This window comes from Pongo pygmaeus, chromosome 1, assembly GCF_028885625.2.
Source record: "Pongo pygmaeus isolate AG05252 chromosome 1, NHGRI_mPonPyg2-v2.0_pri, whole genome shotgun sequence".
In the NCBI taxonomy this organism is placed as follows: domain Eukaryota; kingdom Metazoa; phylum Chordata; class Mammalia; order Primates; family Hominidae; genus Pongo; species Pongo pygmaeus.
In genome coordinates this window covers 14,137,991-14,162,973 of record NC_072373.2, presented here as the reverse complement: position 1 = coordinate 14,162,973, position 24,983 = coordinate 14,137,991, and the positions used below count along the sequence as shown (strand labels likewise).

At 42.4% G+C, this 24,983-nt stretch overlaps 1 protein-coding gene and 1 non-coding gene across 2 annotated transcripts; both read right to left on the bottom strand.

The window, feature by feature from the left end:
• Positions 1-4,238: 4,238 nt before the first annotated feature.
• Positions 4,239-23,699, bottom strand: TOMM20 (translocase of outer mitochondrial membrane 20). The gene is made up of 5 exons (XM_054497330.1): positions 23,011-23,699; positions 16,820-16,866; positions 14,642-14,723; positions 8,647-8,789; positions 4,239-7,012 (listed from the first exon to the last, which is right to left on the bottom strand). The coding sequence occupies exons 1-5, from the start codon at positions 23,129-23,131 to the stop codon at positions 6,968-6,970; spliced, it is 438 nt and encodes a 145-aa protein (XP_054353305.1). The 5' UTR covers positions 23,132-23,699; the 3' UTR covers positions 4,239-6,967.
• LOC129023823 (small nucleolar RNA SNORA14) lies at positions 22,219-22,353 on the bottom strand. The gene has a single exon (XR_008496939.1). It is a non-coding gene; the product is annotated as a small nucleolar RNA SNORA14 (small nucleolar RNA).
• Positions 23,700-24,983: the final 1,284 nt, after the last annotated feature.

The following is a 24,983-nucleotide window of genomic DNA, read 5'->3' as shown; positions in this document are numbered from 1 at the left end:
TCTTGATGAGTAGGTCAGAGTAATTATCATTTGCACTGGGAAATAATACCGTTGGTTCTAGGGCTGATGTCTGCAAGCTGGCTTCACTGTTTCTTGGACTTGTCTTTTATCACATACCTCAAGTCTCTCTGAGAAAGAAACTAATTCACTATTGTTTCTCCACTGTGGGAGAGGGAGGCTGTGGGTGGGGAGTAAACTATAACCGAGATGTACACTTACTGTATTTCATGTTGGTTAGTGCCCTGGAACTAACGTTTCTGTTTCATTTTCTAATGCAACAGTGACAGGTTTTACTAATACCAGCCCTCATCTGGCTTTTACTGAGGTGTCTGTCTCGTGTTACAAACCATTCTGTGTGCTGAGGATACAGCAGTGAACAAAAACAGTTAAAAAAAAAAAAAAAAAAAAGCCAGGCGCAGTGGCTCTTGCCTGTAATCCCAGCACTTTGGGAGGCCAAGAAGGGCCGATCACTTGAGGTTGTGAGTTCGAAGCCAGCCTCACCAACATGGTGAAACCCTGTCTCTACTAAAAATACAAAAATGTATTTGTACATGGTGGCACATGCCTGTAGTCGCAGCCACTCGGGAGGCTGAGACAGGAGAATTGCTTGAAGCTGGGAGGCTGATGTTGCAGTAAGCCAAGATCGCACCACTGCACTCCAGACTGGGCGACAGGGCAAAACTCCCTCTCCAAATAAAAAAGCTCTAAGTAATCAAATAACCAAGTAATTAATTACCCAATATCAGTCAGCAAATGAGTCAGAATTCAAGCCACAATAGCTATTATTCACACTACAGTCACTCCTAAATTTGTTTTAGTGACAGTGTTTAAATTGAGCTCACTAAGAATGTCTAACACAGTATCTGAGAAGCTAAAGATTTGGAAAGTCTTGTCTTCTGCCAGCTAACATTTGGTAAAGACATGGTTATTTTAGCCAGCATCCTTTTTTTTTTTTTTTTTTTTTTTTTTGTATCGTTTTGTTTTTAGAGAGAGTTTCACTCTTGTCGCCCAGGCTGGAGTGCAATGGCTCACTGCAACCTCCACCTCCCAGGTTCAAACAATTCTGCCTCAGCTTCCCAAGTAGCTGGGATTACAGGCATGTGCCACCACGCCCAGCTAATTTTTGTATTATTAGTAGAGACGGGGTTTCACCATGTTGGACAGGCTGGTCTCGAACTCCTGACGTCAGGTGATCTGCCCACCTTAGCCTCCCAAAGTGCTGGGATTAAAGGCATGAGCCACTGTGCCCAGCCTCTTTTTCTGAATATAAGTGAATTTTAAAAATCTGTCACCTGTGAAAGTAGACTGAATTCCAAGTCGTCAAAGTTCTGAACAAGCTGCCAACCTGGACTGCTAGTCTGTAGTTCATCTAGCTCAAGGGAAAGTTAAGAAACAAAACAATCCTGTCTTTTAAAAAGGTTTGGGAAAAGCAGGGTATAGACGGGGCCACAGAGCACCCTTAAATGATGAACTATAATGACACCTAAGTCACCCCTGTATTTGGCAAGTTTCCATGAAAGGGTGGTTCAAAATGACTCTAAATTATGTTTTTGGTTTTTTTCTAAAAGGCCATCTCAGAATTTTTTTTTTTTTTTTTTTTGAGTTTGAGAGCAGCCTGTCCAACATGGTGAAACCTCATCTCTACTAAAAATACAAAAAAAAAATTAACCAGGCATGGTGGTGCACACCTGTAATCCCAGCTACTCGGGAGGCTGAAGCAGAATTGCTTGAACCTGGGAGGAGGAGGCTGCAGTGAGCCAACGTTGTGCCACTGCACTCCAGCCTGGGTGACAGAGCAGACTGTCTCAAAAAAACAAAACAAAAACCTTTATGAATGCTCTTCAATGGCTGCCAGGTTTGCTTTTTTTTGGCATTTTGTTGTTAGGTTAGGAGGCTATCAAGAAATATGTAGAAAGCTAAATAGATCCCTTCCCTTCTCCTGTTCTCAAACTTACACTATTTCTAATAACCAAGTGAGTTAAGTGGGTTTTAAAATAGATTACTCCTCATAATGTTTCTTTCCTTCCGCTTACCTGGCATGTGTAATCCCAAAGAATCTTTTAAATTTTGTGGTGAAAAAATCCCATTTCTGTTCATTTGGATTTCCATTATTTACTAGGCATTTAACTATGCTCTATGCTGAGGAATCTGACAGTCAGTAAGACATGTCTTGGGAGCTGTCTGGTGGGAAAGATGGACAAGTCACCAGGAAGTGACAGTAGACATTGGTAAATGCCATAGGAATATCCCAGGAATGGAGATACCAGCATCATCAACATGGGGCACAGAACCCTGGACCTGGGCCGGCTACATTAAGACTCTCTCAATGAGATGGTAAGATCAGGGACTATTTTGTTTATCCAGCTATCTGGGGTGATAAGCGCAGCTGCCCAAGGCATAGGGAGCCCCGCAGGAGGACAGCTGAAGAGGAAGGCACATTTAGGGGAAGGATGGCACATAAGGTGAGATCGGAGTTAATCAGGCCAGATTATGAGGGCCTCGGATGCCATACGAGGGACATGATGTTTCAGATTAATTCCGCAGGCAGCTGTGTGGATTGGCGATGAGACCTCCAATAACTCTGGGTTACCTAAAATAGTGGCAGTGAGGCTGGAAAGAAGTGGGACAGGAGGAAGTCATCAGCTACAGGTGGCTGCTGAAGGAAGAGAGGGAGAAATCACCCAGGAAAAATGGAAACACCAGGGGAAGCTTCTAGATAAAACAGCATCTTTTGGCTGGGCTAAAAGAGGAACAAGTTTGTCTTTCTCTTAATGAGATAGGGTCTCACTCCGTTGCCCAGGCTAGAGTATAGCAGTGCCATCACGCCTCACTGCAGCCTCGAAGTCCTGGGGCCAAGCGATCCTCCCACCTCAGCCTCGTGAGTAGCTATGACTACAGGTATGCCCTACATCCAGCCAATTTTTTCACATTTTTGTTGAGATGGGGTCTTCTGACCAGGCAGGGTGGCTCACGCCTGTAATCCCAACACTTTAAAAGGCCGAGGAGGGTGGATCACTTGAGGCCAGCAGTTCGAGACCAGCCTGGCCAACATGGCGAAACCCATCTCTATGAAAAATACAAAAATTAGCTGGGTGTGGTGGCACATGCCTGTAACCCCAGCTGCTTGGGAGGCTGAGGCATAAGAATCGCTTGAACCTGAGAGGCATTCCAGCCTGGGCAATAGAGACTAACAAAACAGACAAGTTCTGGAACTCCTAGCCTCAGGTGATCCTCCCACCCCTTAGCCTACCCAAAGTGCTGGGATTACAGGTGAGCATGGCACCTGGCTTAGGGAGTTCTGGCAGAGGCCCTACTCCCTGCCCTGCATCCTGTCTCCCATGGCCTCTGGCTCTAGCCCAAGCTTGTCCAACCTGTGGTCCAGGGCAGCTTTGAATGTGGCCCAACACAAACTTACAAGCTTTCTTAAAACACCATGAGATTTTTCTGCAATTTTTTTTTTTTAGCTCATCAGCTATTGTTAGTGTTAGTGCATTTTATGTGTGGCTGAAGACAATTTCTTCTTCCAATGTGGCACAGGGAAACCAAAAGATTGGACACACCTGCTCTAGCCAACGTTCATTCCAGCCCTCCTGTGTCAATCTGCTCTTCAACTCAGGCTTTCCAACACACTCAGGTCCTGCTTACCTGGGCAGTTTATGGCAGGAGCTGAGGAGGCTAGGGCATACCCCCTTCCACCCTCTCCAAAGCATTAATTTTACTATTAATATAATAACTTTGGAGGTGGCAAAGAGAATTTTGTTAGAGCAAAATTACAAAAACTCTCATAGATCTGATACTGATGACTTGTACACTTCAGATCATTATCAGTGATGTAGACTACAACGTATTCTCAGCCAGCGCATTCTGCTACCAATTAGCTGCTTTTTACAGTGCTAACGTACATATTCTGTAACCTTAACACAGCTAGTTTCTCTAACAATCCTTCATGTTTTGCACGTCAGCAACATCACCACTGAGCTCCTCTCACGAATCTGTTTTAACAGGCCTCCCAGGTGGCTGCTATCTCCTGAAGCTAGGCCCACCACCACCCGGAAGCCCTCGGGCGCTGACACTATCACAGGGATTTTCTTCACCTGGAATCTGAGGCAAATGTGCATTCTCCTGGCAGAGAAGCCTGCGGCCCTAGACATCCTCGAAGACGTTAACAAAAAAACCCACAGCTTTAGACTCAATAAATTCAGCAGAGTTCACTTCTCCAAACATACGCCAAGCCAAAGTTTTCTCCAAGCCCTTTAATATTCACTTAAACAGTTGAGGCACAAGCAATAATAAAACTGCATTTTTTACGTTACAAAAAGATTTTGTATGTTATCTGCATGATATACCAATCTTCTCAATCTCTTCTGCAATAACATCTCATTAACACTCTGGTCCACAGGTTGATTTAGTAAAGTCAGAATGGCAGGCGGGAGGATGGTAAAATAAACTTACCGAGGGGCAAAAGGAACCAAACATTTACTGAGTGCCTACTATGCACGCTCTACTAGGTTTTACACACTTTACATAAACGTGAACCTAAGTTCTAGTTATCAGTTAACAGGCCAGCATTGCTACGGCCAATAAGTCTATGTTTTAAATGTTCTTTCGCTTTTAAGTATAAATTGTGGAACAAAACAATGTATCTTTGCCCAAAGCAGCATGTCAACTGTTACACTAATACATTATTTTCCATTTCCAAAGTTTTTGTTTTTAGTTAAGTGTGCAACATTAGCACATGGAAACGCTCAAGCTGTGTATTAGTTCACTGAAATCTGGGGTTTTTTCGTTCTCACCTGCTGAGCACCATTTGGCCAGCATCACTACAACGAGCTGATTATATTACCTTGTAAAACTTAAGATGGGAACGAATAGTGTTTGGCAATTACATTTCTGGGAGAAAAAAAGTGCTGATTTTTTTCTTTAACTCGACACAGCTAGCTTTAAAAAGTGGTACCTCATTTTAAAGCACCAAAGTTGTCATTTAAATAACAAAATGTACTTGGGTTAATGAACTGTAAAATGAAGATACCACTGCCTTTTCAAGCATTACAGCAAAGCCAGTATGTTCAGAGCCAAGTGACACCCAGCTCATACTGCACTCCAGTTCCCAAGGAAAAGGCGTTTCTACCCTCTCCAAACTTAAGCTGCCCCTCACTCCTCCAGCCAGCCCTCCTTTTTCTGAGCCCATTCTTTGCTTGCTGAGCTATCTGCCCCTTGCTCCCTTTCCCACCCGTTCTCCCTCTAACTGCCCCTCTATACATGTCTGGGCTGCTGCCTAACACTTCTTAGCTGCCTGGTTAGTCACTGACCAATCACCACTACACTGCTTTGGAATTGGGATCCCACTAGTAAAACTAACTGGCATGTCTGTACTGGTCATCCCCCCAAAAAAGCATCCTGTGTAACAAAAAAGCACTGTTTAAGGGTTCAGGATCACAAACCCTCAAGATACCCGAGAAAAGTCCTCAAATGTGAGTCGCCTAGTCTAACAGTAGAGGTTAAGTTCAAAGATGAAATGTGATTTGTTCAAGGCTGTGCGGCTAATCAGAGGCAGAAACTAGACCTATTTCTCCTTCCACTACACCACAAAAAAACCGAGATTAATAATGATTAAGAAGAGTTTGTAAGTCAATCAAAATAAAATGCCTAGTACATAGGAAAAGTCTTTGGGATTTCTCCACAGACTTTTAGACAGAACAAAGGCAATCTTTACAATGAGAAATGCTCGTCAGTTCAACAGATGCCACCAAGTACCAAGGATCCTTACTCAGTTCTGAAACTGTGACTACGGAGATTATGTCACTATTTGAGAATAAGAGGTCCCACCTGCTCCACCCTTTTCAAGTCTTCAGTCACAAGGTTGCAACTTACTCTCATCGTTTAACAAGATAAATTAATCAAGTTGAAGTAGGATTAAGGAGGTACATTGAAGATAAAAGCAAAAGGCAACAAACATTTTTACAAGCAGATCATCCCAGTTACCTTAAAAGTTTCAGATTAATTTACAGAGTAGTGACATAATCATATAATTTCAGTGAAAATCAAGATAGTTATACCATTAAAAAAAGATCAATTCAGAAATACTAAGTCAGGCAAGCATGCACAATTCAGAATATAAAAAAATGCAGGGCCTGGTTGCCCACATACATTCCTCAGGTTAAGGTGGATTTAAAGATGCCCAACAGAACCCAATGAATCAGAAGCTAAAAGGGACACTTCAGTGATCAGCAGACGCATTCTCTCATGTAACAAACGGAGGGAAAGTGAGCACACATTAACTGGCGAAGCTCACAAGGTCAGATTAGGGGTGTACAGAGATCTAATTCTTGGTGCTATTTGCAACTACGTATATTTAAAATACAAGGAGATAAATACCCAGAACACATTAAGCCTACTGATTTAAACAGAACATTTCAAGACTGATATACAGAAAGAGAAGGAAGCTGTTAACCCAGCACAGCAGCACACCTCACATATTTACGTCTCAGAGATTAAATGGAAAGAAATGATCAATCAAAACCTTTAATGCTGTTTTCACAAACACAATCAAGTCTATCAAATTTCCAGATTTACAGCAAAATGTGCTCCCTAAAAAAGTGTACATTCTTCAGTTTCTCCTATACTTTTTTTTTTTTTGCCTATCTTTCAAAACTGAGCACTGAGTATTTTTAACATAAGCCATGTCATATGTACAGTTTAACTATGTTTCAGGAATAAACAAAATCCATGATATTTTAGTAACTCATAGTGTATTTATAGAATGAAAAGTTCTCTATCAAAATACACTTTTCACTGGGAAAAATAAATAAAATAGACAAATGGATCTACACAAAGTAAACATTAACTTTGGTAGATTTCAGTGTAGTTCATAACAAGCATATTTGCCCTTATTCCCCCAGAGCTGCTCAACTACCAAGAATTTTTAAAATATTTTTAACTGAGATTTCATTATGTTGACATTTGTTTCTCATTCCACATCATCTTCAGCCAAGCTCTGAGCACTCACAATTCTCTGAAAGAAAAAAAATAATAATTTTTTAAAGTGTCATAAGCATTTAATCGGATTCTAACTTCAACATAAAATGCTCTTTGTATTCAAAGAACCGAATCTTAGTAAAGTTCACCCATTCTGACATTTAATTCAAAATGTAACACTTTACACACTGTCAGCATCCAAGAAAACAATGATCATACTACTGACAGTCCCATTTCAAAAGTCAAGTTAACAAAGGAGGCAGATCATTACAATATATATATTTTTAATTCAGATGGGGTCTCTGTCACCCAGGCTGGAGTGCAGTAGCACAATCTCAGCTCACTGCAACCTGACTACTGGGCTTAAGCGATCCTCTCCCACCTCAGCCTCCTGAGTAGCTGGGACCACAGACTCATGCCACCATGCCCGGCTAATTTTTTATTTTTGATGGAGACAGGGTTTTACCATGTTGCCCAGGCTGGCCTTGAACTCCTGAGCTCAACTGAGTGCTAGGATTATAGGGCATGAGACACTGTGTACGGCCATCATTACATAATATTACATCAGTCAATTATGTAACTAAAACCAAAAAGATTTTAAGATCTCTTTTCACTCCCAGGCAAACCAAGAACACTGATAATTGAGTGAAGGATGTCATTTTTAAGGAATTAGGCTTCACAATGAATTCATAAATATTCCAAAAGACATCACCCTCTGGCCAATTTTCCAAAAGTACTATACTATGCTGCCTTTCAAATAGCGTAATATTAAACCGATGATTCCAGTATGAATCCTCTAGAACTAGAACCACATTAGTCTAAATAAAAACAATTTAGACAAAGTCCTTGGTTGTCCAACTCATTCCCTCAAATCGTTGGGACCTTTACTTTCTTTCCAGTCCTTTTCTAATTCAGTTGAGTAAAAATCAGTTTGAAAAATTAACCAGTCAGTTACTAACTATACAGTTCTATAAATACTTCCTATCATCATTCACTGTTTTAATCACACCAACTTGGGAAATCAACACATATAACAGACACGCTATTCCAAAAAGCAGATTCATTTGGGCTCCTTGAAAAGAACTCAAAATGCACAGAAGGCATTTTCATTAACTCCTTATTTACACATAAGTTAATCTTTTACAGTATATTAATGCTATTTTGCATTTTTGAGTAGGGATTTGGGGATGTCGTCAAATAGCTCCAAACTCAAAGCGCACCTCAGCAGCAGCAGAGGCATGAGCCTTTACACAAATGAGTCAGAGAGAATCCACGCTCCTGAACGCCCTAATGTCTAGGCTATAGCTATCTAGGCTCCTTTGTCAGATCACCTAACTGAAGGCATGGTCTCCTGGAAGAGTAGGCAGAAAGCTACTTGTAGAAAGTAGCCAAGAGTGACCTGACTTTGGACAGTTGACTACTAAGACCTGCGACTTATCACTAAGACACACACTTCCTGATCCACCTCCAGGGCACAATCACTAGATCTGGGCAGTCATCTGGATTGTTTCCCATCAGAGAGGAAAATGTCAAGCGCTGATATCTCCCGTATTGTTTTCATTATACAGATAAGTTTATTTCATCATGTTCACTAGGCTCATTTTAAAATGTCCCTAATCATTCGATTCTAAATCCCACTCATTTTTATGTCATAACATTCCAATTCCTTACCTGGCTAATTGTTGGGAGCTTAGTCAGAAGCATCTGGAACACTGGTGGTGGAAGAGTTTGCTGTAAGACCTGCAGTAACTGCTGTGGCTGTCCACACACAGCAATTGCATTTGTCAGATGGTCTACGCCCTTCTCATATTCACCTGTAAGATTTACATAAAATTACATGTAACCTGAAAAGCCTTGGCCTTTGTCAAAATTAACTTTACACACTATCTCCAAATGATGCTGACCAAAAACACTAAGCAAGTAAAATACTGGAAATGACCTCTAATGCATTCATATAACTATTATGAAGCTACTAACAAGAATGAGTCAGATTACGTGTACTGATATGGAAGGGTTTCAAACATACGTAAGGGGGAAATCAATGTATAAAAATGTCAAAGTATATTACTATTTATATACTTGGAATATTTCTGAAAGACTACATGAGACAATTGCTAACAATCGAATAGTACTTTTCTGTAACAGAACTACAAGACTGGGGACTGGGGTGGAAAGAAGACCCAATTTCACATTAAGCCAAATCTTTGTACTATTTGAATGGTATCACATGGGAAGAAAAAAAAAATTTTAAGTGATACTAGTAGGAAAAATGGTCATACTAATGAAATATGACAGGAGAAATAAAGCCATGATTAACTCCGAGTGGGAGGGCTTTTTTTTTTTTTTGAGACGGATTCTTGTTGTCGCCCAGGCTGGAGTGCAGTGGCACGATCTCGGCTCACTGCAGGCTCCGCTCCCCGGGGTTCACACCATTCTCCTGCCTCAGCCTCCCGCATAGCTGGGACTACAGGCGCCCGCCACCACGCCCGGCTAACTTTCTGTATTTTTAGTAGAGACAGGGTTTCACCATGTTAGCCAGGATGGTCTCAATCTCCTGACCTCATGATCCGCCCGCCTCGGCCTCCCAAAGTGCTGGGATTACAGGCGTGAGCCACCGCGCCCGGCCTATTTTCTTTTATCTATAAATATCCTTTAATAGACAAATTATGTTTGAAAAAAATACTTAAGGCTTACAGTTTTTCAAAGTTCACTTAATTCAATAAATAATAAGTATCTGCTATGTGCTCCTTGTCCTCAGTTAACTCCATTTTATTTATTTTTTGAGACACCATCTCCCTCTGCCACCCAGGCTGGAGTACAATGGTACAATCTTGGCTGACTGCAGTCTTAACCTCCTGGGCTCAAGCAATCCTCCCACCTCAACCTCCCAAGTAGCTAGGACCATAGGTGTGCACCACCACACCGGGCTAATTTTTTTTTTTTTTGTAGAAACAGGGTCTCACTATGTTGCTCAGCCTGGTCTCAAACTCCTGGACTCAAGTAATCCTCCTGCCTCCGCCTCCCAATGTGCTGAGATTACAGGCATGAGCCACTGCACTCGGCCCTAATCCCACTTTAAATCAAACTCCAAAAACTGTCCCAAATTATTTGAGCAAAACTATGCTATTAAATATTTTAAATTAAGCACTCTTCTGTATAGGAGGTTTCCATTAAAATATTTTAATGTGCCTTACATAAAAATAACTCCATTATTTTTAAAAAATAATACGGCCAGGCACGGTGGCTCATGCCTGTAATCCTAGCACTTTGGGAGGCCAACGTGGGTGGATCACAAGGTCAAGAGTTCAAGACCAGCCTGACCGACATGGTGAAACCCTACCACTACTAAAAATACAAAAATTAGCAGGGCGTGGTGGCGCGCACCTGTAATCCCAGCTACTTGGGAGGCCAAGGCAGGAGAACTGCTTGAACCCGGGAGGCGAAGCTTGCAGTGAGCCAAAATTCCACCACTGCACTCCAGCCTGGGCGACAGAGCGAGACTCCGTCTCAAAAAGAAATAAATAAAAATAAAAAAAATAATAACAATACAAGTAGAGGAACAATTCTCCTCAAGTCTCTCACACTTCTGCACTTCTGAGCAGATATTTACTGCCTTCGCTCCAAACTGTCTTTTCAAGGACGTTTGTACAGTAAACAACCTCAGAATATAAACTGCCTCCCACTGGAGCAAAGGCAGGTTTGCAACATCACCTATGTGTAGGGAAAAGCGCCCACATGTTTACTGCCCATTATAAAAAATTCAGGATCCTTAAATTCAGGGCTCCTCTCCTATATGCAATCCACTACATGTACATGTGTCCCCTGACTTTCTGCACTGCCATAGGAACTGTGGCTCGGGAAACCAGTGCAAATGCCAATACCCTTGTTACTATTACTGCAGTGAATAACGAGCTATCCTTTGTTCCTAGCCCAGTGGTCTCATGTATTTTGCCAGCATCCATGAAATTGGCACAAACTAATGTGCTAGCATGCAAGTAAGGTAAATCTCAGAAATGAACGGGAGCGGCGGCTCACACCTGTAATCCCAGCACTTAGGGAGGCCAAGGTGGGTGGATCACCTGAGGTCAGTTCAAGACCAGCCTGGCCAACATGGTGAAACTCGTCTATACTAAAAATACAAAAATTAGGCCGGGGTGTGGTGGTTCATGCCTGTAATCCCAGCACTTTGGGAGGCTGAAGTGGGTGGATCATGAGGTCAAGATATCAAGACCATCCTGGCCAACATGGTGAAACCTGGTCTCTACTAAAAATACAAAAATTAGCTGAGCATGGTAGCACATGCCTGTAGTCCCAGCTACTCAGGAGGCTGAGGCAAGAGAATCACTTGCACCTGGGAGACGGAGGCTGCAGTGAGCCAAGATTGTGCCACTGCACTCCAGCCTGGCGAAAGAGTGAGACTCCATCTCAAAAAAAAAAAAAAAATGAGCTGGGCCTGGTGGCGCACGCCTGTAATCCCAGCTACTTGGGAGGCTGAGGCACAAGAATTGCTTGAACCCTCGCTTGAACCTGGGAGGTGGAAGTTGCAGTGAGCTGAGATTGCACCATTGCACTCCAGCCTGGGCAACAGAATGAGACGCCGTCTCAAAAACAAAACAAAACACCTCAGACCTTTTCCAGTTCTTAATACCATTAAGATCATTTTTTACCAGATTCTTTTTATTTACCAAACAATTTTCCATGATATAAATTCACAGGAAACTGATCTTAAAGAGTGAGAATGGGGCTGGGCGCGGTGGCTCAAGCCTGTAATCCCAGCACTTTGGGAGGCCGAGGTAGGCGGATCACAAGGTCAGGAGATCCAGACCAACCTGGCTAACAGTGAAACCCTGTCTCTACTAAAAATACAAAAACTTAGCCAGGCGTGGTGGTGGGTGCCTGTAGTCCCAGCTACTCGGGAGGCTGAGGCAGGAGGATGACATGAACCCGGGAGGCGGAGCATGCAGTGAGTGGAGATCGCGCCACTGCACTCCAGCCTGGGCGACAGAGTGAGACTCCAACTCAAAAAAAAAAAAAAAAAAAAAAGTAAGAATGGACCAGGTGCAGTGGCTCACACCCGTAATCCCAGCACTTTGGGAAGCCAAGGCAGGCGGATCACTTGAGGTCAGTTTGAGAATAGCCTGACCAACATGGTGAAATCCCCTCTCTACCAAAAACAGGAAAAAATTAGCCGAGCTTGGCGGTGCATGCCTATAATTCCAGCTACTCATGAGGCTGAGGCAGGAGAATCGCTTGAACCTGGGAAGCGGAGGTTGCAGTGAGCCGAGATCACGCCACTGCACTCCACCCACTGCACTCTGGGTGACAGAGTAAAACTCCACTTCAAAAAAAAAAAAAAAAAAGGAGAAACAGTTTCAGATCAACCTTACTAATTTTTCCCCAGCAAGCTGAGGATATTAAGTATGTCTTAGGGAATATCTCTACCATCATACCCGATGCACTTGACCCTGTCAGCTGATGGCAAGCCTAGGTATCAGGATAGTCACTCTGGTGTTCTTTCCAGGCTCTTAAATCTGGTATATGTTTTTTTGGTTCTACCAATTGGCTGCTGTTGAAAGACTGAGAAACATTTTGGGTAAAATTTTGAATACAGTGGGGTATCTGATGGCACCTGAGTATAAGTAAAGGTTTCCAAGAGCTTTCTTAACCTCTTGATCACCATCAGAAACAGGTGAATCTCCACTGCCAATGTGAGGACTATGATTGTCCCATCTACACAATGTTTCAGGATACTCCAATTGTGTAGATCATTGTCATCTGGGTTTGCAGGCACCATCTGGAGCTGCTTGGCCAATTCCTTTCCCAGGTATTGAAATGATGATGTAGTGATACCCATCACAAGAGATCCGACCCAGGGCTGCACAGTGATCCATTGATGGTCAGTTTAGAATTACAGTAATCAAAAGATTGGCTAAGTCAATTCCTGCTTCTGAATACATACTATAATTAAATCTCTTCTGAACTAGCACTGTTGATTACGTATCTGCAGATTTAGCAACAATGCTGAAGAAGATACATTGACACAATCTCAGTTGCAGTGATCTTGTCATTTTGAGCTCTCTTCTTGTGCAAAGCGGATGTTGCTACAACTTTTGATGACTAGATAGCCAGATCGTAAGTGGTATCTTTTGTTAATACAACAGCATCTAGAATATCATAAAATCCATCTATCAGCATACGAAGATCAAACCCGGTGTTATACGATGCAAGGAGCAGAGCAACTCAGTATGCAGCACTGCTTTAGCACTGAGGGGGAATGCTTTCCCTTTCCCCAATGCCTGGGTCCTCTCTCTCACATTGATGGAGAAATTGCAGTGTGATGCCTGTAGGAGACTTGGAAATGTTTCCTGATTGGTGCCTATCTTGTACTCCTCTGCAGTTACAGATTTTATGTATATAGTTTTTAAGAGACAGCATATCATTTCTGTTGCCCAGACTGAAATGCAGTGGCACCATCACAGCTCACTAGAGCCTCAAACTCCTGGGTTCAAGGTATCCTCCTACTTCAGTCTCCGAGTAGCTGGCTACAGGTGCATACTACTGCACCTGGTTTATTTTCTCATTTCCTATAGAGATGAGGGTCTCACTTTTGTTATCGATGCTGGTCTCGAACTCCTGGCTTCCAGCAGTCCTCCTGCCTCAGCTCTCCAAAGTGCTGGGATTACAGGAATGAGCCACCATGCCTGTCCCTACTCACTGATTTTTAACCCTTCCCAGTCTGTCGGCAATTTGAGTACTGTGACTCTTTAGGTCAAATTAATTGAGCAATTCTATTGATATCAAAAAAGTATTTCTTGGCAAAGGGGAGACATGATAAAGTTAGTTACCACCATTTTTAATGAATTAAACTCTCCCCATAAAAGAAACAACAAACTCATTCACACACAAATGCCCCACATCATGTAGTTCACTTCTATCTAAATCTATTGATACAGCAATCAGAATTTTAAAATATTTGATAACAGTTTTAATAATGATAGCAACTACTTCAAATCTACTTTTGAGATTACTGAGTAAATTATGGTTCTCATGTCTGTCAATTTGATAATTTCAATTTCACAGCTGTCTTAGCACTGTTGATGAAATAAATGAAGTACAATGTATAATGAAAAGGCTAAATTCTGGATCAGATAACAAGTTGGTTCTGAAATAAGGGGTCATGGACTCACCGTGTGACCTTGATTAGGTAAATTAACCTTCTCTGGGACCTTACATTAGCCATTCCTTCCTATAAATACTGGAAAAGATCTGAAGATTAGATGAAGGAGTTGAGGAGTATATTCCTAGCTTATATTCCTTCAGTTACTATTTACATATCGCACTATGGCTATACATTAGAAACTACTTCAGAGTAAGAGAACCTCATTTGTAAAAACTTACTATCTTCTACATCATATGATATAGCAAGAAAACCTAAAACTCACTTAAAATATATCATGGACAACAATATCCCACAAGGAATATTTCTTTCCAGAGCCAGTCTTACACAAAATAATCTTCCAATTATTAAGTGCCTAAAAACCTGTCTTGAGATATTTGGAGTACCTTTTCTAATAGCCAAATTACACAAACAAAGCCCCTTATCATTATAAATTTCTATCAGTGAGAAAAATTCTACCCAGTTCCTTAGCTTTTCAATGACTATTACCTTGAGCTAGTAACTCTTCACCAAGCTGTATCTCTTCAAGGAAGAACTTCTGAACAGCTTCAGCATCTTTAAGGTCAGGTAACTGGAAATAAAATATTTAATAATTGACACCACAATTATGTCAGGGGATATAACCAATACACAGATATCAATAAAAATAAAACAACAAAAAACCAAATCACCCATTCTAAAAAAATCTGATAGAAGAACTTTACTCCTGAACAACACTTGTAGGAATTAAGAGTTCATCTACATTCAAATGAATAAAAGAAAAAACTTGAGTTTGTAGTTGAATAATTCTTAGAAAGCTCTAACTCGAATGTAAAGAGAAAAGAGTGCAAAATCTATACCGTCTACGCACTTTACAATATTTTCGGATGCCATTATTGTAGATTTTTATACAACTGTAAGCAATTTGTCCTTATGATTCAACATTATTTTATACAGATTTTTTTTTTGTTTTTTTGAGACAGAGTCTCGTTCTGTCACCCAGGCTGGAGTGCAGTGGCACAATCCCAGCTCACTGCAACTTCCACCTCTTGGATTCAAGCGATTCTCCTGCCTCAGCCTCCCGAGTAGCTGGGTGCCCGCCACCATGCCCAGCTAATTTTTGTATTTTTAGTAGAGATAGGGTTTTGCAATGTTGGCCAGGCTGGTCTCAAACTCCTGACCTCAGATGATCCACCCACCTCGGCCTCCCAAAGTGCTAGGATTACAGGTATGAACCACTGCATCCAGCCTACATTTTACATGCATCTAAAAGACTGTTTTTTGAGACAGGGTCTCACTCTGTCGCCCAGGCTGTAGTGCAGTAGTGTGATAACAGCTCAGTGCCTTCACCTCTCAGGATCAAGTGATCCTCCTACCTCAGCCTCTCTCTACAAAAAAAATAAAAGACTAGCTAGGCATGGTGGTGCATGCCTATAGTCCAGCTACTAGGGAGGCTAAGGCAGGATTGCTTGAACCTACGAGGTCGAGGCTGCAATGAGCTGTGACTGCACCGCTACTCCACCCCAGCCTGGTGACAGAGTGAGACTCCATCTCAAAAAAAAAAAAAAAAAAAAAGAGAAAACCTAAACTTCTATTAGTGCAAGTTTTTGGTCCTTGAATTACACTGTACATGCTCTTATTAACCTAGCCAACACAAGTGAAACAATTTAAATTTCTGAAAGTGGAGACATCTTTCACGCACTATCCCAGCATGTAGCAATAATTTAATTCTATTCTTCAATCTAAAAATACATACTGGTGCATGTCTCAATCTGGTTCCCTGTGCCCTTAGAAATATAGGTTACCAAAAGCATAATAAACATATTACACACTTCAGGAAGGTAGTCTGATCCTACTAGAACAAAGTAGTTTCCTCCCATTTTCACTTCACTATTACCATGTCCAGTCAACTAGCTGTGTTTACACAACTGTTTCAAAATAACAAAATATACTGGTTAACTTATTTTTTCCTTGTCTCAACTTGCTTTAAAAAGAACCACTAATGATCCAGTAATCCAAGTCCTAAGAACCCAGACAATAGAACTCATCTCAATAAAAAGGAAAAGTTGCAAGCACAATGATTAACATTTACTTAATTTACTTACACACGCCACAAAACATTTTTTACCAAGTAGCTAAACCTACGTAGTCATTAAAAATAATCAAGAACTCAGGCTCTATGAAAAGAAAAAATAAATTACAAGTTTTATATCCAGAACTGTGTACCGCAACAAGGCAAAAATTTGTCAGAGCAGTGGGATTCTGGATCAGTGGGCTTGAATAATCTTGAATAATTTTTGAAATAATAACTCATGGTTCTTTTACAGGAAGTTAGAGTAAAGAAATTAAATCTTAAGTGTAATATTGTATCATTTTGAAGCAGCTGATTAGGAACTTTTCATCTTTTGGTGCAAATGTCTTGAGGCCCTCATCTTGTTCCTTAATTATTGTTCATACAGTAAGCTGTATGTTGTTATGGCCAGCAAAAGAAATAATGAAGGACTCAATAATTGTCAGTGGAACTATGTTATTCACCTACTCCTAAAAATAAGCTGTATTTTAAAATAAAAAAGCAATGTCCAGTATCAACTAGCTTTTTCCAATTACATTTTAATTACATTTCCAATTACAGATTTTAAAATAATATTTCTACAAAACATATAATTTAAACAGAAACCAGACTATTACCTTGGAAAGCCCAGCTCTCTCCTTGGCAAGCTTCTGTTTCTTTCTTCCTGCAAGAAATGCAAAGTTATATTTACATTTTGTCATTATAAAAATGGGAATCAAAAGAATTCTAATTGCTGTGGCAGTCATTAATTCCATTTGCAAAACATTTCTAACTCTAGGAATCTATCCCTCCCTGTGATCTGTCAAGGCCATATGACTAGTTCTGGTCAATGAGCTGCAGGCAATGTGACACTGCACTGGAGCGTTCTCCTTCCCTTTGGGGCAGAAGATCTAGCAATTCACAAGATGGAGATAGCTCCAACAGCTGGACTTCTAAAGTAATTACAATAAGCAGATCAAGTCCCCCCTTCCAACCAACACAGGATATGTAACAGGGGCAAGAATTAGGCCACTAGTATTGGGGAGTTTTATTACTGAAATATGCCAGATTATATCTTTACTGAATGTTGCAAACTGGCATTCTTAAATGAAAGAAAAAATCTAAAGTGTACAGGAGGCATATGATGGTCACATGAAAATACTATACCACTTAAAGGTACTTGAGCATCATCAGAATTTGGTATCCAGCGGAGGCCTGGAACCAATCACTCAAGGATACTGAGGCAGGACTACACCTAAAGTGATAATCACTAAAAACTACCAATGACATAGACAGTAACTACTGACATAGTTAAGAAAATGTAAGGCTCCAATACTTATTATTAGCTAATACTTATTAGCTGGGTGGCCTTAGGCAAATCTCTCACTCTCCCAAGATAAGGTCTAAACTTAGAGGACTACAATGAGAAACAAAAGCCATGAAACAAGCAAACGTCCTCTGAAAACCTTAAAGCACTCTACAAATCCAAGCTTCAATGCATGACTAAAGAGGTCTGAGGGCCAGGGGCAGTGGCTCATGCTTGTAATCCAAGCACTTTAGGAGGCTGAGCCAGGCAGATCACAAGGTCAGGAGTTCAAGACCAGCCTGGCCAACATAGTGAAATCCCATCTCTACTAAAAATACAAAAATTAGCTGGGCATGGTGGCAGGCACCTGTAGTCCCAGCTACTTGGGAGGCTGAGGCAGGAGAATCACTTGAACCCGGGAGGCGGAGGTTGCAGTGAGCAGAGATTGTGCCACTGCACTCCAGCCTAGGTGACAGAGCGACACTCTGTCTCAAAAAAGAGGTCTGCCTACCTGCAGACAGAAGGTTCATTTACTATGGTCAAGGTACCTTTTCTTAAGTCAACCCTCGTAAACTGGATTTCATCACACCAGCATCAGATACCCACTCATCTCCCATAATAGAGTGCTACCACTGTAAGGCTTAAATACGATTCTAGCCATTTCAACAGAAAAAATATGCATTAAAGTTGATCTTATGTATTAATCTGAAGGCTGCTAATTTTTCTAAGTACCTTACCTAAGTGTTCATCACTGCACAACTAACTGTGGGGAAAAAGGACAAAGAACATAATTCAACCCTCCATTTGCTTATGGGTTTTTGTTCTCTTAAGGCAGAAAATAATGAGTGATACCAAACAACAATATCTAATTGCTAAATATCATGGTCTACACTGGAACCTGCACTGGAGGGAGCGTAGTAAAACTAGAAAAGAAATGGAAGACTTCAAAGGATCTGGACATGAAGACAAGAAACACTTGGATGTGAGCACTAAGTTTTAGATGCTACATGCCAGACACTGTTCTAAATGTTTATTAGCTTATTTAATCCTCACAACATTAAAAGAGTTACAGCTGGGCACAGTGGCGCACGCCTGTAATCCCAGCACTTTGGGAGGCCAAGGCGGGCGGATCACTGGAGGTCAGGAGTTCGAGATCAGCCTGGTTGATACGGTGAAACCCCGTCTCTACCAAAATACAAAAAATTAGCTAGGTATGGTGGCAGGCACCTGTAGTCCTAGCTATTCAAGAGGCTGTAGCAAGAGGATCACTTGAACCTGGGAGGTGGAGGTTGCAGTGAGCTGAGATAGCGCCACTGCGCTCCAGCCTGGGCCACAGAGCGAGACTCCGTCTCAAACAAAAACAAAAAACAAAATCCAGGTACTATTATCATCCCCATTTTCCAGATGAGAAAATGTACCAAGGTCACAATTACTTACTGGTGGAATGGCAACTCAAACCCAGGCTTTTGGACTTGAAACATGACTCTCTTCTGCCTCTATAGTTAATAGTGTGGAGAAGTAAAGATGTTATTACCATCAAAAAAAAAGGCACCTCAGAAATGAATGTGCCAAGTTTGTGGGATCAACTGTATGTGAGACATACAATTTGCCAAACCAGAATTTAGGGAAAATTACAAAACTGATAATGAAACCCAGGGAAGTGAAACTGAGTCATAAGTTTTTTTAGTAAGGTGGGGAAGAGTGTGTGATTGCCACTGAATACATTTAACTGACACAGCTACCAAATTTTAAGATCACTTAGTTGCTTTACATTTTTAGCAATAAGATTAAAATTCTGGCTTTAGTTTCATGATACAATTAACTTATTACATTAACATATTTTCAGATATAGTATTATGCAGTATCTCTGTGATAAAGGGACAGATGGTAATCAACTGAAAAACCATGAAGAAATTTAACAATGAGCAAAATCAAGCCTTGACTCAATGTTTCCAAGATTTATTCACTTAAATAAGATGCTTAATATATTTTTAAGGTGTCATTTTATCCGTCCCATATAAGTGAAATGCACCTGCAGCTGGCATTGTAATTTGGCAATTACGTTTCATTTACTCATAATTTAGAATGATAAAAACTATGTTTCAAGGATCCTGATACTCTGCTTTTGCTAACAGGTGACAAAAAGTCTAAATAAATTAGGATCTCAAATTTAACCTCAAGCCTCATTTTAAACAATGTAAGGCTCTCTTATTTTTTTATTTTTTTTCTTTTTGAGACGGAGTCTCGCTCTGTCGCCCAGGCTGGAGTGCAGTGGTGTGATCTCGGCTCACTGTAAGCTCCACCTCCCGAGTTCACGCCATTCTCCTGCCTCAGCCTCCCGAGTAGCTGGGACTACAGGTACCCGCCACCACGCCCAGCTAAGTTTTTCTATTTTTTAGTAGAGACGGCGTTTCACCGTGTTAGCCAGGATGGTCTCGATCTCCTGACCTTGTGATCCGCCCGCCTCGGCCTCCCAATGTGCTGGGTTTACAGGCGTGAGCTACCGCGCTCGGCCGCCTAAGCCTCTCTTCTTAACGAAAAAGAAAGCCAATGAGCTACATGCCCTATGTGAGAAACTGCTCTTTTATTGCAGATGTAAATATTCTATTGGAAATAAGACTAGACCACAAAATTTTTAAAAAAATTAATTTTAAAAACTCAAAATTAACTGAACAGAATTTCATTCCACAAAGGCAAAATACCCCTAAAGTTTTTAAAATCAGCCAATCACGCAATTGCACTTTTTTTTTTTTTTTTTGAGACCGAGTCTCGCTCTGTCCCCAGGCTGGAGTGCAGTGGCGCCATCTCGGCTCACTGCAACCTCAGCCTCCCAGGTTCAAGCAATCTTCCTACCTCAGTCTCCCAAGTAGCTGGGACTACAGGTGCGTGCCACCACACCCAGCTAATTTTTTTTGTTGTTGTATTTTTAGTAGAGACGGGGGTTTCACCATGTTGTCCAGGCTGGTCTCGATCTCCTGACCTCGTGATCTGCCCACCTTGGCCTCCCAAAGTGCTGGGATTACAGGCATGAGTCACAGCACCTGGCCTATAGACACACACGCACGCACGCACGTATATTTTGGAGACAGAGTCTTGTTCTGTCTCCCCAGGATGGAGTGCAGTGGTGCAATCTCTGCTCACTGCAACCTCCACCTTCCACATTCCAGCAATTTTGCCTCAGCCTCCCAAGCAGCTGGGACTATCGGCGTGCGCCACCACACCCGGCTAATTTTTGTATTTTTAGCAGAGAGGGGGTTTCACCATGCTGGCCAGGCTGCTTGAACTCCTGACACGAGGTGATCCGCCCACCTCGGCCTCCCAAAGTGCTGAGATCACAAGCGTTGAGCCACCACACCTGGCCGCAATTACCTTTAAACAGACTGCAAGATTATTCTAAATAAATTTTACAAAAACATCAAACAACAAAATAATTCTACTCATAAAAATATCTCATCCAGACGCGGTGGCTCACGCCTGTAATCCCAGCACTTTGGGAGGCTGAGACGGGCAGATCACGAAGTCAGGAGTTCAAGACCAACCTGGCCAATACGGTGAAACTCCGTCTCTACTAAAAATACAAAAATTAGCCTGGCGTGTTGGTGTGCGCCTGTAATCCCAGCTACTCAGGAAGCTAAGGCAGAATTGCTTGAACCCGGGAGGCGGAGGTTGCAATGATCCGAGATCACCCCACTGCACTCGAGCCTAGGCGACAGAGTGAGACTCAAACAAACAAACAACAACAACAAAAAATCTCTAGCATTCATCAATTACCATGTGTGAGGAACAGTACTAAAACTCTACACTATACCATTTTACAAAAAGGGAAAACTAAAGCTTGAAGTTACTTGCCTAAAGTTACTGCTGCAGCTAAGTAATTCACTGTAATCATTAGGTTGCCGCTAAGTCCAGAAAAAACAATTTTAGATTGAAAATGATGGAGAAGTTATTTTGAAATAACATTCCTCCATTTGTCTAAAATGATAGCTCTTGTTTCTGCAACAGGACTTCAGGGTTTCCAACAGAAGATAGGGTTAATCCATTCTTTCTAACTCCGCATTTGTACCAAAACCCCCAGCTGTCACCCATTTTGGCAACTACAGGACAATAACCTGAAGGCAGAATGACTGCCAGCATTTACGGAGGAGCATTTCCTATGTCAGGAAACGTGGGAGGCAATTCAAACATCTCAATCTTCACACGACCAACAAGAGGTAGGTGGCATTACCTGATTTTACAACTACGGAAATTAGGATTCAGAAACCCCAAATTATGCCGCTAACCTGGCCCTAGAAATTCAGGGTCTGAATCCAAAACAGTATTCTATTAGTCTGCCTAGTCATAAATCAAATTATGTCTGTATCCCTTCCCTCCTAAAACATAAGAAAGCTGGAACTAGATGTCTGATTCTAAGTGCTAGTAAGATCAGCGCTGCAGTCACTGCTCACACATGGCTATTGAACACTTGAAATGACTTAGTATAGCTGAATTAAACCGTAATCACTGTTACTTAAGTAAACAATCATCCCTTCTTTGTACACCTTGGGCTTTAGTAACTTATGTGTAAATTTTAATTTCAAAAACTAATTTGGCTGACCAACCAAGATAAGCCAAAAAATATTTCTTATTGCAACAAATTTGCTCTTCAGTGATGCGAATGAAGAGTCTCCCAAAATTCAAGGTGGATCTAACTGTTTTCATGAAACGAGTCCCCTCTTGCAGACCTCTCTTAAAAGATGTCGCAGGTATGAAATAAGACTCAGCCACGGGAGAAGCGCAGCCCTTTGGACTCCCCTGCAATTTCTATAGCATTCACTCATATCTTGGAAGCACTTAGAACGAAGCTACCAAGAGGGTTTAAGAATGCAGCAATGAGCCAGGCGGATCTTCTGAGGTCAGGAGTTCGAGACTAGCCTGACCAACATGGTGAAACCCCGTCTCTACTAAATACAAAAAATCAGCCGGGCGTGGTGGCGCCCGCCTGTAATCCCAGCTACTGGGGAGGCTGAGGAAGGAGAAGCGCTTGAACTCGGGAGGCGGAGGTTGCAGTGAGCCGAGATCGCGCCACTGCACTCCAGCCTGGGCGACAGAGCGAGATTCCGTCTCAAAAAAAAAAAAAGAATGCAACAATGATACTGCACTGAGCATGCGGATTTAGCCTCAGACTAAAATTCGCGACAAAAATGCACGACTTTTTAGAGGTTTAAAAAGATGAACGACAAAAAAAGAGACTAGCTCCTCCCCAGGCCACACACACCCCAGATTGTAACACAAATCAAGAGTGCACTTGCACGGCTAAAATGTTTGGGGAAAACAAAACGGGAAAAATCCTTCCTCCAAAATGAAGGCAATTCCTGCGGGGCACTAGAGCCCCCGGTGCGGCGCAGCCAGCGCCCTCGCCTGTTGAGGGCCGCACCACGCGGTCGCCCTGCGCGGCCCACAGGCTGGTGGGAGGCAATGACCCCTCCTGTGGAGGGCGGCGGCCGAAGGCAGCAGGCCCGGGCAGGGTAGAGACGACCCACTCACGTTCTCGAAGCCTGTTCTTGAAGTTGGGGTCACTTCGTCTTTTGCGGTCGAAGTAGATGCAGTACCCAATGAAAAGAGCCCCGCATACACCGGCGGCGATGGCGCTGTTCCGACCCACCATCTTCTCTACAACGCTGAGCGTGGATGGTGGCGGCAGGGACCGCGAAAGAGCGGTGGGCCACGAACCCTCAGAGCGGTCGGCGGAGCTCACACCCGACGGCCGCGGACCAGGAACACGAAAAGGCAGAGCACACGCCACTTCCGGTCCGAGTCAACTAAGGGCCTCGAGGTCGTCCGCGGCAGTGCCTGAGCAGAGGTCCGGGGCGCGGCTCCTGCGCCTGCGCCTGCGCAGTGGGCCACGCCGGCGTTGCCAGTGCGCCGCTGGGTGTACGCACAGGACTCGGGAATTTGCACGTGACCGCGGGTTTTTTTTCATATCCGCCGACCATGCTGTAGTGAGGCGGACGCGTTGCTGGCTTGCACGTACTCGGAAGACTAACTGACAACCTTGTTTGTGGCAGACAAAGATGCAGGGTCCCAGACCGCGAATGCTTCATCTTGTCTTCTTGTCTAACACAGGCAGCCTGTGACTTGTTTGAATTAAACTGTACTTTCTTTTCAGATTGCCACAATCCATTGTGCGTAGTGGTTCCATTTCAAAAGAATGTTACAGGATAGCCTCATTTTATGATAACTGGAATAAAATTAAATGGAGTAATTTCTTGAAAAATATACACAATTGGAGGAAAAATAGAAAACGTTTTATAGCCACATGAAAACATACACATGATCAGGCCAGGCACGGTGGCTCTCTCCTGTAATCTCAGCACTTTGGGAGGCCGAGGCGGGCGGATCACTTAAGGCCAGGAGTTTGAGACCAGCCTGGCCAACATGGTGAAACCCTGTCTACTAAAAATACAAAAATTAGCTGGCCATGGCGGCCGGGGCCTGTAATCCCAGCTACTCTGGAGGCTGAGGCACGAGAATCGCTTGAACCAGGAGGCAGAGGTTGCAGTGAGCCAAGATCGAGCCACTGCACTCCAGCCTGAGTGACAGATCAGGCCTCCGTCTCAAAAAAAATAAAATTATATATATATATATATATGATCTCAGTTAAGATATTCTGACAAGGAAAACCGTGGGCAGAAAGCAGGCATTAAACAGACACTGTAAGTTGAGGGGCATCAAAGAAGTCAAGTATCAGTGTCAGAGACATTGGAACCAGAGCTACCTTACCTTGAATAGGGACTGGGTAAAATGAGGCTGAGACCTATTGGGGCACATTCCCAGGAAGTTTGGCATTCTTGGTCACAGGATATTTACAGGGAAGGGAACAAGTTAATAATGTTTACTTAACAGACCCAGGAAATGACCTGATGTCCCAATATCTTAAGAACAAAAGCATTCTTAGTTTAATTTTCCCTTTAAAGATAATATTGATTCTTGCAGAAGACAGTAGTTACACAGGATTAACAATCCTTTGACAAAGACCAGGCAGTGTCTCACATCTGTAATCAATCCCAGCACTTTGGGAGGCCCAGATGGGCGGATAGGTTGAGCCCAAGAGTTCAACACCAGCCTGGGCAACATGGTGAGACCCTGTATCTACAAAAAAATTAAAAACTTAGCCAGGTGTGGTGGCACGCACCTGTGGTCCAAACTACATGGGGAATGATGCGGGAGGATCCCCTAATCCCAGGAGATTGAGGCTGCAGTTAGTTGATTGTACCACTGCAGTCCAAACTGGGTGACAGGGTAAGACCTTGTCTCAAAACAACCACAGAAAAAAAATCCTTTGTCACAAGCTCTTGGAGTAGAGCACATCTTCCCCATTATTTTTTTGCTGTTCAATATAAACAAGCCTTGTACCTAAGGTGGACATGTTCCTTCTCTTGCTTTAGGGTATGCACCATTCCACGAAGTACCCCTTCTTTCACTTTTTTTTTTTTTTTTTTTTGACTGAGTCTTGCTGT